Source organism: Rhinolophus hipposideros (genome assembly GCF_964194185.1).
Source record: "Rhinolophus hipposideros genome assembly, chromosome: 18".
Classification (NCBI taxonomy): Eukaryota; Metazoa; Chordata; class Mammalia; order Chiroptera; family Rhinolophidae; genus Rhinolophus; species Rhinolophus hipposideros.
The window spans coordinates 25694951-25711188 of NC_138064.1; the positions used below are offsets into that span (position 1 = coordinate 25694951).

Sequence of the window (16238 nt, forward strand, 5' to 3'; positions counted from 1 at the left end):
TCTTCTTAAAATAATAATTTATTTGAAGGCTTAAAAACTTAACTTTCTAAAGTCAGAGATACAAAGAGCAATCACTTACTTGCCCTTGGTAAAATTATCTTCAGAAATAATTTTTTGAGATTTCGTTATAAAGTTCCATATCCCTACAAATATTTTAGCTTCAAGCAAAGGATGCCTGATTATTGAATGGCTTGTCAAACATACTTCCAAAAAACTGTGAAATGCCAAATAAATAGATTTCATGTAGTAAGAAGAAACCTAAAAAGTGATTTTTTAAAAAAATTAGTTTCAGGTATACAGAACAATATAATAGTTAGACATTTCATCCCTCACAAAGTGGTAACCCCCTCTCCATTCTATTACCCTTCTGACATTGTATATAGTGGTTACAATTCCATTGATACTATTCCCTATGCTGTATTCCATATCCCTTGACTACATATTTATTAAATTATAGTTGACATTCAATATTATTCGGCTTAGTGTACACCTACACCGTCCATGAAGTGGTCTCCCTAATAAGACAAGTGTCTATCTGACACCCTACAAAATCTTTACACTATTATTGATTATATGCCTCTCCCCCCAAAAAGAGATTTTTAAAAACATATCTATAGCTATATAATTTTATTGTTTTGATTGAACTCTTAAGTGGAGAGTTTATAAAATGGTATTCCTAAAATGGATAAAATTTTTGAAACACAAATTTGTTATTTTTAAAATAATATTTTTAAAGAATACATGTTGGGTGATGTCAATACAATTATTAATAAACTGAGACACATTAAATGTTTTTATGACAAGGTACAAATGAACAAATTAAAGTAAATCTAGAGTGAACTAACAGAAACATTCAATATCAATAGCATATGAAAATAATTATGCAAATACAGAAATGTTCTATTTGTACGGCAGGCATGCATAAATCTAAGTCTCACTTTTCGGAAGAAACCCATGATCATATATTTCCATCCAGTTAACTACACATTTTATAAACCACAATATGTTGATGATTTGTGGGTGTTTGCAGAGTGAACTTGTAGTCATTCCCACAGAATTCAATTTCATAGTGAAAGAAAACTGAGCTTATTATAATTTGCTCTTATGAGAAACTTTTATAGTACCTGTGCTTCATAAACATAAACTGACTTTTTTAAAAACTAAACTTAATAACATATTCTGTGTCTGCAGAACACTGTAACCCTCCTTGTCAACATGGTGGCACCTGCCTGACTGGAAATCGCTGTACTTGTCCATATGGTTTTGTGGGACCAAGGTGTGAAACAAGTAAGCAAAGCTCTCTTGCAGTCTAATATGATGAAATCGCTCCTTTGAATAGACGATCGCTTTGATGCTAAATGGTATAAGCCCAAACCCTAAGTAAAAAATATACATTTATGATTTATTATGAAAATTACCATTCAACATACCACTGAAAGTAACGTACTAGGTGCCAATGCTAAGATACAGAAGTTTGTTCTTAGAAGTAACTCTCTTATTGACCCTATCTATGATCATTTCTTTAAGACAACAAGAATTCAGATTTGTTGCATTATGTATGAATTTATCTCATTTATGTCTGTGATTACTTTCATCAGTAACCAATAATTTTCCCAAATAGCCATCTCTTATTTACCATTAAGCTCAATGGTTTTCTACTTTCCCCATTTCTATTAGCAAAAATAATAATATTAATAATTACAGAATGTGAGAATTGGAGACCATTTAAAGCCAAAGGATAAATTATTTTTATCTTTCTCTCTGATTTTGTTAATTAGAGGTTGTGATTGGCAGGTATAAACTACCTAGGTAATAGCCAATAATAGGACCAATTCCAAGCCTAATTTATCTTTCTTTATTTTTATTCTATGATCTTAGTGGTTTGTAACAGACACTGTGAAAATGGAGGTGAATGTCTTAAACCAGATGTTTGCCAGTGCAAGTCTGGCTGGTATGGACCCACCTGTAATACAGGTAAAATTAGAAATATTTTCAATAAATTTGTCAGTTAAAATAAATTTAAAATGAGACTGTGTCCTAAAGAGTTGCACCCAAAAACATAAAACTAATCTGACAAGATTGGTATGGTTTTTATTTCATACAAATTGTTAAAAACCTATCTTTCATCTTCATTCTTTTTCTTCTTGTATTAGACCCTAGAGTGTCTGTGGTCCAACCCAACCAATATATATTTTTTTTCTTTTATATTTTCCTCATCCAATTGCCTTACGGTGGAGAGAAACATCTGTGCTGCATCTTCTAGAGCTCTTTCAATTTAAAAAAAAATCATAACACAGACATTCTATTTTTATTAAACATTCAAGCAATTCTGAGTTAAGTGGACTCATCATGTTATTCCATTTATTTAACACAGTATCAGACTTACTTCTTTGGCAGCAGTGTTTGCAATTATCTATGTTTAACATAATCTGTTGTGATATAATGACTTTTTTCAACATAGATTTAATTCAATGTTTGTAGCTTGCCAACACATGTGAAGCATGATGCAAAGGGAAACAAAGATCTATTTGATTTTGCCCAGAGTTTAAGTAGCATATCATTAGTGAAGGAGACACAGGATACAATTACAAAAAATACTATGATACAAGTTGGATTATAATAAGTAATGTAATTAATGTACAGTTCCTTGGGGGCGGAGAAGAATAAAATTAATTTTGGCAAGTGCAGTTTAGAAGGAAAAATATTTCAAGCAGACCTTGGAGAATGGGTAAAACCTGGGCTGGAAAATGGAAAAGGGTTTCGCTTGTATGTGGCATATAAAACAAAAAGCAGCAAATGAACAAACAACACAAACAGATAAATTCATAGATACAGACAATATAATGGTGGTTACAAGAGCGGAAGAGGGTTAGGAAGGAGGTTAAGGAGGGTAAAAGGGGTCAACTATATGGTGATGGAAGGAGACTAGACTCTGGGTGGTAGACACATGTTGTATTATATAATTGTATACCTGAAATTTATTAATGTTATTAACCAGTGTTACCCCAGTGAATTTAATTTGTTAAAAAAAGGAGAAAAAATAAACATGGAATTGGGGGTGCTTTCAAATTGGAACAGAGATAAAGAAGCCAAAACGAGGAATATTTTTGAGTGTGCTAGGACTTGAGTGCAGTGTTCCTTTTTGAATTAGGAAGGAGACTAAAAGAGGTACACAAGGCCACAAGAGCAGATTACAGACCATCCTGTTTGTGCTGTTGAATTGTCTTCTCCGAACTTCCAGTCATTCGTTCAGCTAATTGAGGGCATTCTGAATTCAAATCTCAGCCTCCACATTCTTAGTTTGGTATTATTTGTAAGCTTAATGAACAGACTTTCAAAGCGATTACCCAGTTATTTCTTTCCTCTTATGTTTGGTAACATCTAATTAATTATAGGTTGTGGGTTTTACTTGCAGTAAAAATAAAATATTTCATTATGCACCATTTGTACTTATGTGCAGCTTTCATTTTTTAAATAATAAAATTTTTATGGTCTCTCTCCCTCCTGCTGTTCATTAGCTTTATGTGACCCTATTTGCCTCAATGGTGGTTCCTGTCATAAGCCAAACACTTGCCTCTGTCCAAATGGATTCTTTGGTGCACAGTGTCAGAATGGTAATTATTCTTTCTTTATAAATAAAAAAGCAAAGGGAAAGTTAGACATAAACAGAGCGCTGAGTAAATACAAAGAGACAAGTTCCAAAGGGGAAGATGTTATTTGTTTTTTCTTTTCCTACCATTTCTTGTGATGTTGCAGGTTTAGCCACCAAAGATCAGTTCATAAAAACATATCAGAGTTATTATGAAAAATGGTTACATTTATTAAACATATAGGCTTACAACCTTGGCAGTTGTTTGTGTAGTTTTGTAGGGCCAAGGTGTAAAACAAATAAGCAAGGTTCCCTTACAGTCTGTTATAATGAAATGGTGCCTTCACAGCAAAAATATTTTATTTGTGGTCAATCTAATGTCCATTATTATCTCATGATCTCTCTTCACTTTAGTTTCATTAAACATTTATGAAGAGCCAGGTGTGCACAAGACTAGGCGAAGTGATATGGGAACATAAAGATGCATCATTTTCTCCTTCATGACCTTTTATTTTAACACTTTCCCTCATATAGTTAATGCTACATGTTTTTCACAATAATGGGGGTCGCCTGAGGCAGTCAGTGTCGGCATGATTTAATGTCAACAAACAAAATTTAAAATGTATTTTCTGTATCTTTATATTTTTGAGTTTATGCAACATATAGGTTAGATTTTTAGTAAAAGCATGTCAGAACACGTCATGATTTAATCCCTAAAATCTATACTCTCCTTGCCATATTATACTTTAATTGGATTCCATTATTTTATTTGGAGGTTGGCTAGGAGTCTTAAGTTGTAACTGAGACAGAAAAAGAAACACAAAAAAAACACATCATTCTAGGACTAGATATGTGAGCATAGGAAATGAATTCCTCTAATTCAGATTTCCTTTTGGAACCAGTTTGCAAAATGGAAGGAAGTAAAGACAAAGTCAAGACGAATCTTGAAAACTAAGAGACTATGTTGAAACACACTTTTATGAATTATAGGTATAATGTTGAGTGGAGAATGTAAGAAGGGGAATGAAAAGCTTATATCTCTCATACTACTTTCAATAGATGTAAGATAATAGTAAGAAAAGTTCTCCTTTAAAATTTATATGTATACCTGGGAAAGGAAGGAAAACTCTAAACTATCACGTTGAACTAAAAATTATCTGTTGAACATGTCATGTTAGCATATTTTGAAATTAGCTAGTCTCTACAACTTCATAGCTGGCATAGATTTTGGAAATTTACTTAAAGTTTAAGGCCTCAGAAATCTTGGTTTTCAAGTTTGAACCAAACAGTTGCTCTGAGGTACAAGTGAGACACACAGGTAGGTGACCACCTTCACAGATAATCAGCACATGTCTAGTTACCATTAAGTAATAATGTTATTGTCATTAAGACATGTTACAGAATATGCAAAAGAAATAAAACATGGTCGTCATTCTTATTGGATCACATGCCCTTGTGAAACTCACATGAGCCCAAATAGTGGGAAGGGAAGCTGGTAGGTACACACATCAAAAGCCATTGAATAAAATTAGGTAGACTATGGTTACAAGTAAATTATGAGAAGCATATACTGCTCGTTCTGTAAAATTTCAAAAGAGGAAGTTAGAAATTGAGCTAGAAACATCATGAAAGAGTTAAACTACATTATTAATTAATAAAGCTTAAATGCGTGACTGAAGAGATGATTCAATACATCTTCCAACTTTCTTCCAACTATCCCTTGAATGCCATGAGCCCATTCCACATGGAAGGTGAGGCTTGATTACTTGGCTCAGTATGGAGTTTGGTGGGAGATTCATTTGAAGCCTAGAGAGTTTCTTAAATATATACGTGATGGTAGATTGTCTCCTAAACTTCTTTTTCCTAAAATGGGATTAGGGTGGGCATGACTAAACCTAAGTTTTATGCCATCTTTATATATTTTATTACACATACTTTTTTGTATAAATGTAGTATTTATCTTTATACTCAAGTTTTGTGAAACTGATGAGTATCGAATATACCAAGGTCATCCATCATAAATAGGTCTTCTATTCCTTTCATTTATTTTTAGTTTTAAATTTCTAACCCTAGGTATTTTCTATGTTTTTTTATAATGAAAATAATACATTTTTCTTAATAAATAGAATTAATCTTAAATTGTATAAAGATCAAGAAGGAGAAAATGTAAGAGCATTTCTCCATAATAAAAAATAGCAATAAAAATGCCAGAGAGAGTAGACTCAAGCATTAACCAGCAAAGGCTCAGCCTAAAGTAGTGGAAATTATCCATATGCCCAAATCATTCGGTAATATTGTTTTTTTACATGAAGTGCTATATTATTTTCATTTATAAATCTATTTGAAATCATTTGAATTTTCCTTACAGTGTTTGAAAATAAAGAAAGCAGCTTTAATAAATATTAAAGGTGTATTTAATTCAAATGGGAGTCAGTCTACAGTGGCACTATTACGAAAACCAGTTAATTTGACATTCACCTTTAAAACACAAACTAAAACCCACTTATTTGTCATTTCAGGAAAATTGAATTTTAAAATTGCATATGTATTATTAATTTTAAAGTAACTGCATTTAATTGTCATATCTGGGAGAAGCAGGAAACAATAATAATCCTCCCATAAAAGATGATAAATACTAGTTTCTGCTCTTCTTGGAACAAAATCATATATATATAGCAGATACTATAGCATATTCAAGGTTATTCAATAAATATTTCTAACAGAAAGATTTATTGTTAAAAATATTTTTCACAAAATGTCACATATAAAGCTCTACTTTTATGACCTCTGTAGGTATTCAAATGATAAAAATACTTTCTAAATACTATGTGACATATTGTTGTGATTTTTCGAATTTTCACAGGAACAAATAAATTCTTATTTTGAGCTAGGTGTTGACTTACTTTATTGGTTTTGACCAGATCATTACACTCTTTACTTCAAAGTATGGGGAAACATAAGAAAAGGTTTATAATAAATGCACCATAATGCCCAACACTCCATTTGTTACAAACACTTCGCCAATACATTTCAAATTGTGATAACCCACTAGCAGCTTATAGCTGTAAGCATTGTATTTTATGATTTAGAAAGGACAGTTTCAATGACTTGCAGTTGCGATCTTTTATTTTAATAGCACATCTCTCTTCCTTGTGTCCCTGTAGATAACAAGAACATGATGCAATATGTAATACACAATAACTGCATGTGTAATATTCACAGATTGCTGCCATGTATTCTTTCAGCTATCTGTCACCCTCCCTGTAAAAATGGTGGTCACTGCATAAGAAGTAATGTGTGTGCCTGTCGTGAAGGATACACCGGTAGGAGATGCCAAAAATGTAAGACAACACTATATGTATTTGCCAACTACAGGTAAAGTAAATACATTAAACAGCAAAATGATTGCCATTTAAGGGCTGATATTTTATCCTTTCACCTTAAGGTATCTGTGATCCTGTGTGCATGAATGGCGGAAAATGTGTAGGACCTAACATTTGCTCTTGTCCTTCTGGTTGGAGAGGGAAACAATGCAACACACGTAAGTGGAATACTCTTAAGAAACTAAAACTCACATTATCTTGAGAATATAAATCAGAATTTAAGAGAAGTAGCATTTTCCTTGTTTTTGATTTGTTGATTTTTACTTTTGCTTATTTGTTTCTATTTTTGGAGATACATTTTTGAAATAGAGTGAAATGCCAAGTTCTTTCCACCTATTCTTTCAAGTTAGCAGAGGAAGAGGGTATACTGTATTTTCCAGACTGTCCACTACAATTGCCAGGATAAATGACAAGTCTTTAAATCCTGGTCTTCTATTCTTAAGGAGGAGTCAGGGGAAGTTTGAAAAAAATTACTGATTCCGTGGCCCCATCTCAGACCAACCAATTCAGAACCTCCAAAGGTGGCGTGCCCCTGCTTTAAAATCTGGCTAACTTTTGAAATGCTTAGCTCGCCTCATTCAAATGTTTCATTTTTTTTCCTTTTCATAAATTATTACTTAAAATTAGCAGCTATTATACTAGTCAAAGTGAAAAATGAGAAGCCACGTAAATGTTTTAACAATTGGTGCAAAGTTACTATCAATGGAACATTATACAAACATTGAAATTATGTTTTTCAAGCATAAATAGTCACATTGGAAATGTTCTCGATATAATTTTAAGGGAAAAGATCCTTCAATCACTAATTTTTAACTTTCTCTTTTTTAATGAAAAGTTTTATGGTTTATGATAGGATTTGACTAGTATATTTCTATTTGCAGCTATCTGCTTTCAGAAATGTAAAAATGGTGGTGAGTGCATTGCTCCCGGCACATGTCATTGTCCTACCACATGGGAAGGAATGCAGTGTCAAATACGTAAGCCTACAGAATTTGTTTTCTTCTATGTGTTCTAAACCCAAATCTGTTACAATTATTAAAGGAAGTGTAGCATTAGGAGAAATCCACATGGAAAAAAATTGCAGCATGTTGTTCCATGAAAAAAATGATTTTAGAAATAAAAGGAAATCTCATCCATTTTTATACCCATTTAAGAGAAAAAAAATATGGTGTAGTACATTAATATTTTGTGGGACATAGATAGTTCCAAATTATGGTCTATGAATTGCCAGCAAAGTTCTCTTAGGTAGGCTGAAGAAGGGTTTAACATATAGTTTAAATATTTTTTTTTCATATTGTAATATAAATACATATTTATCATTGAAATCATAGAAAATAGGATAAAGTTTTAAAAAATTAATCATTCCAAATTCCACTACCTAGAACTAATTTGTGCTGTTATGATTTTAGTATTTTAATATATTTCCATTTATTATAGTTTTACTCATAAATTTTTACATAGATGAGATCTCAGGATATAGAGGAAAATCAAATTTTACTCAATTTTTAAATTTACGAAAACTTGAAATAGCATGCTAAAATACTGAGGAAGATTAACTTAATGGGAAAACTGGAAATCCCCTCAAAATATTTTCAAATGATCAATAATTACATAATTTCAAAACTGGTGAACCAAGTGTATTGACTGAAATCACACAGTTGCAAAATGACCATGCCTTTCTACTACGTAGAAATACCTGCCCTGCTTGTCAACATCTTATGAACCACATCTGTTTCCATGTATCAGAGATACTACATATGATTTTCATGACTCTTAGACTTTATTTTTATAGTAATTATTATTATAATTTATACATTTCTCATCCTCGGAAAATATTATCAAAGAATTCATTAAATGCTCGCAGTTACATAAGAAATATGTGCTCAAAAATCAGTAATTCTCTTTGGAAGTATATATTATAAAATGCTAGAAAAATGTTGTCAACCTCAATTTGGGCTACTCATTCTGGAGAGAACACTATGTGACCAGGAGAGAGGATGATAAGATGTTAAAAGCATATTCATGTGGAAATATGCTCCAATGACTATGGTGGAGGTACTCTGAGTACAGCCTGAAGATGCGCACCCTGTTTTTATACTTAGCAGAAACTTTATGTGTATTTTTCAAACTTTTCTTTATTTTTCAATTACAGTTGACACTCAATATTATATTAGTTTAGGTGTACAGTATAGTGGTTAAACAGTTATATAGGTTATAAAGTGATCCCTTGATCAATCTAGTACCCATCTAGCACCATTCATAGTTATTAACAATATTATTGACTATATTCCCTATGCTGTACTTTACATCCCTGTGACTATTTTGTAACTGCCAATTTGTACTTCTTAATCCCTTCACCTTTTCCACCCAGTCCCCCAACCCTCTTCTCATCTGGCAACCATCAATTTGTTCTCTACATCCATTAGTTTGTTTCTGTTTTGTTTATGCATTTATTTTGAATGGATTGAGTTCAATATCAATCCACAGGTATACAGTCCTTGCCAATGTCTTGGAATAGCTGTCTATCTCTGTTAGTGGTGGTTTCTGATCCTTGAGGAGTTTTTGATGTCCATAGACAGGGTAGATGTCCATTCATGGTTAGGTGCCTGATAGGTCTTTTCCAATGAGGTTAGAGAGTGTCTTTATTTGATGTCCTTAGCAATAAAAATTTACAGGTGGCAGTCAATAATCTTTAAAGTCTTTGTCTCCTGAGAGTTCGCTGTGATAGGAAGCGGTTACTAACTTGGCATTTATTTTGAAGTGACTATCAAACCTTGGCAGTAATGTAAGAGGTCTCCTTTCAATAATGTCATCTTATAAATTCCTTCATATAAGTCTAGCTTAAATGTAGTGTAATGCATGAAGACATGAAAAAAATTGGAAAAATGGGGAGCCAGGGAGCAAGGAAAAATCAAGCGGCCATCTTGGGTTTCCCATAGCCCCCAGCTATTCATTTAATTTACATTTTTACCCATACAATATACCCTAGAAGTTTTCATCACTTACTTTATACAACCTTTCCCAGGCAATTCAAGTCTTTTTTAGGTTTTTCGGGAGCCCTTTGGAAACACCGCAAAGTTATTCCTATATACTTGTATATTGATGTTTTAATCCATAAAACCTCAATTTCTAAAGAAAACTAAGAAATAAGCAATTAGCATTCTTTAGCTTGGATATCATATCTCCTCTAGAAATATTTTTATAGACATAAAAGTTAATTATTAACATGGACTTATTTCTGTAAAACTCAGGCAAAATAATGAATGTCTGTTTTACTTAAACCAACAAATTTAAGCTAGCTTTTATTTACTAAGGATTAATCTTAGATCACATGAGCTTGAAAAGCATTTGAGTTGAGTTAGTTTTTATATTTCTGAGAATTTTAGAACACCCAATTCTTACAAGCAAGTGCCTTTAAATTAATTTTAATAACGCCATTCATAGTTAGAAAATTATCTCACATTTGATACACACACACACACACACACACACACACACACACACACAGAAGATGCCAAAAAATGTGTACACATTTTTAATAAAGGAAAAAAGCGGTATTAAAATTGTAATACTCAATATATATCAATAACAAAAGATGAATACAACCCCCCCAGATGGGAGGGGATTAGGGTGTGGGGGGAAAAAGGGGAAGGTATTAAGAAGGTACCAATTTGTTGTTAAAAACTAGTCATGGGGATGTAGGATATAGCATAAAGAATATAGTCAATAATATTTTATTAACTATGTATGGTGTTAGATGGGTACTAGATTTGTTGGCGTGATAGGAGGGGATTGGGAACGACAAAAGGTGAAGGGATTAAGAAGTACAAATTGGGACTGTATTTTGCCGTGTATAATGTGCTCCCATGTATAATGCACACCCTGTTTTTAGTTCAAACTTTCAGGTAAAAAAAAATCTTTCATTTTAATTTTTTAATCAAATAATTATTTGTTTACATTTAGGTACTTGCTTTTTGTATTATAAAGGAAGTTTAGCATTTACTTTTTAACATATTATGGTACAAGAAATTTTATGTAACAAATAATTATAAAACACAAGAACAGATACAAGGTACAAGAAATTTTATGCACCGGTAACAAATTTATAATATTTATGCACCAAGAACTCTTCATCGTTGCAAATTCATCATAACTTCAACAAAACCAATTATCATATTCCAGGGCACTGATATTTTTATTGATTTCGAGAGTTACACTTTTAACTCATAAGCATAAATAAAAGAATTAAAAACATTTATACAGATGGATAATTAGTACTACCTGTATGATGCACATCCTTATTTTTGCCTCACAAATTTGGGCAAAAAAGTGCTCATTATATATGGCAAAATACGGTGGTTACAAAATAGTAATGCGGATGTAAAGTAAAGCACGGGGAACATAGGCAATGATATGGCAATAACTATGTATGGTGCCATGTGGGTACTAGACTGACTAGTCAGGGGGATTGTTTCTTAAATTATATGAAAATAAATGTCTAACCACTATGTTGTACACCTGAAATGAGTATAAAATAATATTGAATGTCAAGTGTAATTAAAAAAAATTAAAAGGGGGAAAAGTTGAAGGGGAATAAGTGGTCCACATTTCCACGTATGAAACAAATAAGTCCCGGGGATGTAATATACAGCATGGGCAATGCAGTCAATGATATTGTGATAGCATAGTATGTGTCAGATGGTTGCTGGATTTATCATGGTGATTACTTCTTTAGGTTGAATATAAATGTTGAAAAACTATTGTGTACCCCCAATACTAATATAATGTTGTATATTAGCTGTATTTTTAATAAAAATCTTTAATAAATAAATGAAAGATGGTACCTGAGGGAACAGTATTCCAATCAAAGGGAACAGCAGTGTCAAGGGGTATGTCTGATGTATTCGAGGAGCATGAAGGCCCATTGGGCTAAGATAAGGGAGCAGGGAGTGTAACAAGAGATGTGGCTGGAGAGGTAAGAGGAGGGTGGAGAGGTGTCAGATCACATAGGCTCTTGAGGCCACTGTAAAAACTTTAGCTTTTACTCTGAGTGAAATCGAGGGGCAGTATTCTGCAGTATTGTGAGAAGAGAAGTAACCTGACCTGACATTTAAAAGCCTCACTCAGACTGCTTCAGATAAATTGGAAGTAGCAAGGATGAGTGCAAGGAGCCCATTAGGAGGCTTTGGGAATCGGCACATATTTTGGAGGTAGAACCAAAAGGATTTTCTGATAGATTAGATGTGAGGGGTGAGAGAAAGAGGAGTCAAAGCTTTGGGCCTGAATAACTGGAAGGATGGAATTGTCATCAACCAACATGGGGATGTTGGCAGGGAGACATCAGAAGTTCACTTTTCGATATGAATGTGAAGTATCAATTGGCAATAACTGTTTGCTTACTATATATAAGGCTACTGTCATTCAGGCTAAGTAATTATATTTGGAAAAACACTGTTATTCTCATTTTACAAAATTGTAACTGCAGAACCAGCTTAAAGTAGTCCAGTCCTGTTTCTAATAAGACCTAGAACTAAAGTTTAAGCCTTGGACACAATACTCTTGAGTAACACTTATGAACATCACTCACTAGTATCACTTAACTGCTCCCCCCCACCCCTCTTGGAACCAAAGGACTAGGACATAACCTGAAACTGAATGCTGGAACCCTTTTAGAAGCAAAGAGTACATTGTCTAATGCTGAAACCCCTTAAATCTTACCCTGAACTCTAGATTGGAGAGACAGACTTGAGGCTAGCCTGCTGTTTTTTGCCAGTAGACAAATAAACAAACAAACAAACAAACAAACAAAACAGAAACACACTCATAGATATAGAGAAAAAACTAATGGTTGCCAGAGGGGATGGGGGTCGAGGAGCTGGATGAAAACGGTAAAGGGATTAAGAAATACAAATTGGCAATTACAAAATAGTCACTGGGATATAAAATACAGCATAGAAAATACAATCAATCATATTGCAATACCTATATATATAGTGCCAGGTGGGTACTAGACTAATCAGGGGTATCACTGCGTAAATTATATAAATGTCTTACCGCTGACATACACCTGAAACTAATGTAAAATAATATTCAATGTCAACTATAACTGAAAAAAATACTAAAAAAATAAAAGAAAATCACACACACACACACACACACACACACACACACACACACACAAAAGCCTAAATTAAAACCAGCAACCCATTTATTTTTTTCCTTATCCTGGGTTAATCTCAACCCTTATTCACCTCAAGGGTTTTCTAAGAACAGCTCAATGTCATGGCCTGCTAGTTAAAGCAAGGAAGCCTGGATTTCTCAGAGAAACTCACCCACGTTCAACCAGTGCGAAGCAGGGAGCCGGTGGGGCACATTGGGCCCTTGCCTGTATTAGCACTGGGTCCAGGTTCCCAGGGTGGTCCTGGGTGGACTTCTTCGGAATTCTGATGCACTAGACCAAGTAAATGTCAATATAAGAAATGTCCAAACCTGTGGAGAATATTTATAATAGTTCATTTAAGCCAAACTGATGACATACGCCAAGGAGCAAATCTCAAATTCTCCTCCCCCTTTATGCATATTTTTAAAAGTCCCCTTGCTCAAAATACTTTATTTCTAACTGTCCAGAAACTGTCTAAATATTGATGACATCATTTGAAGATGCCTTACTGCCATCTTCGGGAAAATTATTTAATAAATATTTAAATATATGATGTGAACAGTGCTTCTTTAGCTGTGGGGCTTTGTGTATTACACAACCTGCCCAACCTTACACAACAATCCTAATGAAACATAACCTTTCAATGTTGCATTTATACCAAAGGGAATATTATCTTGAATTATGCCAGTTTCTAATATGAGCTATTAAAGCAGATAACTCTCCCATGAAAAACAAATATTGTATATAATTTTATATTATGCTTATTTTCACCCAATATTATTTAAAAGCATTTCTATGTCCTTAAAAACAAGTTTTAAATGATGTATTAAGTTTCATAATACAAACACAATAATTCACTTGAACTTTCCCCTGTGGAACATTTTAGTTATTACTATTATAAGAACTTTCTCTCTGTAGGTGAGTACATAGATGATAGATAGATAGATAGATAGATAGATAGATAGATAGATAGATAGATAGATAGATAGAGATGGATAGATAACAGAGACATATTGAAATAGAGGTATTTTAAAATTTCATTAGGAGGGATTTAAGGAAAAAATTTCTAGTACAGACTGTGTGAAAACCTTTAAGAAGTTTCCAATAGAATTATTTCACTTTAAATTTCTAAAAATGGTATATAAAATTGTCTGTTTTTCCATACACTGGTCTCTTTCAAATTTTTGCTAAATTGTTAAAAAAAAAATATGAATGCTATCTTCTTACTGACTTGAATCTCCTCTCTAAAGAAAACAAAAAGATATATTTTAAATGCTTTAAAATGTAACCAATGAAAATTTTGTTTTCTTTAATAATGTCTGAATAGACATTGTAAAACTGCTGTGTTTTGTTTGGGGTGTGTGTGTGTGTGTGTGTGTGTGTGTGTGTGTGTGTGTGTGTGTGTATGCGCTGGTTGCATGAAGATGGGAGTGCAGCTGGTCATTCATAGATTCTTAGATTATTTTTGTAGCCACGTTGTCGAATGGCTTAAGACTACTGGACTAGAATAGGCTACAAGCATTTGTGTCAAAAAATGGTAATTGTAAAAATTTGTGTATTACAGCAATTTGCAATCAAAAATGTCTTTATGGAGGCAGATGTGTATTTCCCAATGTCTGTTCTTGCCGCACTGGATATTCTGGAGTCAAATGTGAAAATAAAATACAGGTATTCAATTTTTTAAATAGAAAATAAATATTAGATATTGACATCTGCTATCTACTCAGATATTCTACTTAGTAATCAACACCTACCTGATAATGTTTTATTTTCTTTTATTTCCAAATAAAAGACATGTAAAGATTTATTATTTGTTGTTAAAACTAAAAATAATATTATTTTGTGTCATTATAGAGTTATCTTATTAGTCAAAATTTTGACATGCACTTAAAGAATTTCAGTGTGTAGATATAACTATCAAATGTTTTGCAGTAGTTCATGGCACTGGAGCTGAAAGAGAGCAAATGTTCCCCAATATGGATTTAAGACACCATTAATTTACATTTTAGTCAAATGTTAGATAAAAAGACCACACTCACCCTCTCAAAAAATAATGTACCACTTTTAAATCAATGAATCACTACTTTGTTGATTTGGGGATCCCCTAAACATTTTTAGCGGGTCATGTGTCATTAAGCCGTGTCTGTCCTAATTTTTTCCCCATGAAAGTGGTTCTTTCTCTTCATTTGCTCCCTTTTAAAATCCTTTCAGGAAAAGCAAAAAAAAAAAAAAAACAAAAAAAATCCCTCTACCTATTATTAGAATTAGGATTCATTTGTATTTCGGAAATCAGAAAAGCAATGAATAGAAACTTTCGTAGAATTTCTGAAATCGCCCCACAGTTGCTTGCAAGGCCAGTGCTGTATAAACACTTGTTTTAAAAATCTGTGACCATATCTGTGCTTATAAGATTAAACTGAATTTTGTTTGGTCTCTAATCTTAAATTGTTAAATATTAAACGCTGAGATTATTTTTTCAGTCCTAATTCTTATACATATCAGGGTGGCTCTCATGTTCCCCCAAAAATTGAAGCTCTCAAAAATTGCTCAAAATTCATCTGTATTAGGTTTAATTGAAAAAGCAGTTATATGCCATTTAGCACTTCAAAAAGGCTAAGGACCGTAAATATCAAAGTATGTTGGAGTACTATAAGTTGAAAAATGATAAAGAATTTTCTTCTTGAAGTGATACTGGATCAGTCTGGCTTAGGGGCAAAGTGGATGCATGCATATTTTCCCCCTAGCACTGGTGGTGTTCATCCTGGAAGTATATGGCACTCATTTTGGAAAAAACAAAACAAAAAAAAGATTGTGATATCATAATACTACTATGGTTTGAAAACCAGAAAACAAAAATTATTGAGTACTTATTTAATGAGCAAAATAATATTGTTGAGAATAATAACTATAAAACCTTGCGTTCTTTACCATCTGAATCCTTTCTCATAAGATCAATGGCAGATCATCTCTATCCCCATTAGTGTTGCTACTGAGATGGCAACTGGAACTATATTAAGGAAAGAACGAGCAGAAGGTCATGGGGAAGGAAAAAGAAAACACAAAAGACTAGCTCAAGGACCATGTGTCCTGATTTACTGTAACTGCT

At 33.0% G+C, this 16238-nt stretch overlaps 1 protein-coding gene across 1 annotated transcript in view; it reads left to right on the forward strand.

Moving 5' to 3' along the window:
* VWDE (von Willebrand factor D and EGF domains) overlaps positions 1-14930 on the forward strand; it is a gene marked incomplete at its 5' end in the record, with an annotated part of 75418 nt that extends 60488 nt beyond the window's left edge. Inside the window, 7 exons of the mRNA XM_081079697.1 lie at positions 1192-1287; positions 1879-1974; positions 3519-3614; positions 6835-6930; positions 7035-7130; positions 7854-7949; positions 14697-14930. Of these exons, the coding sequence (XP_080935823.1) occupies positions 1192-1287; positions 1879-1974; positions 3519-3614; positions 6835-6930; positions 7035-7130; positions 7854-7949; positions 14697-14827 (707 nt within the window). The 3' untranslated portion in view covers positions 14828-14930. The remainder of the gene's footprint in view (positions 1-1191; positions 1288-1878; positions 1975-3518; positions 3615-6834; positions 6931-7034; positions 7131-7853; positions 7950-14696) is intronic.
* Between the last annotated feature and the right edge of the window lie 1308 nt (positions 14931-16238).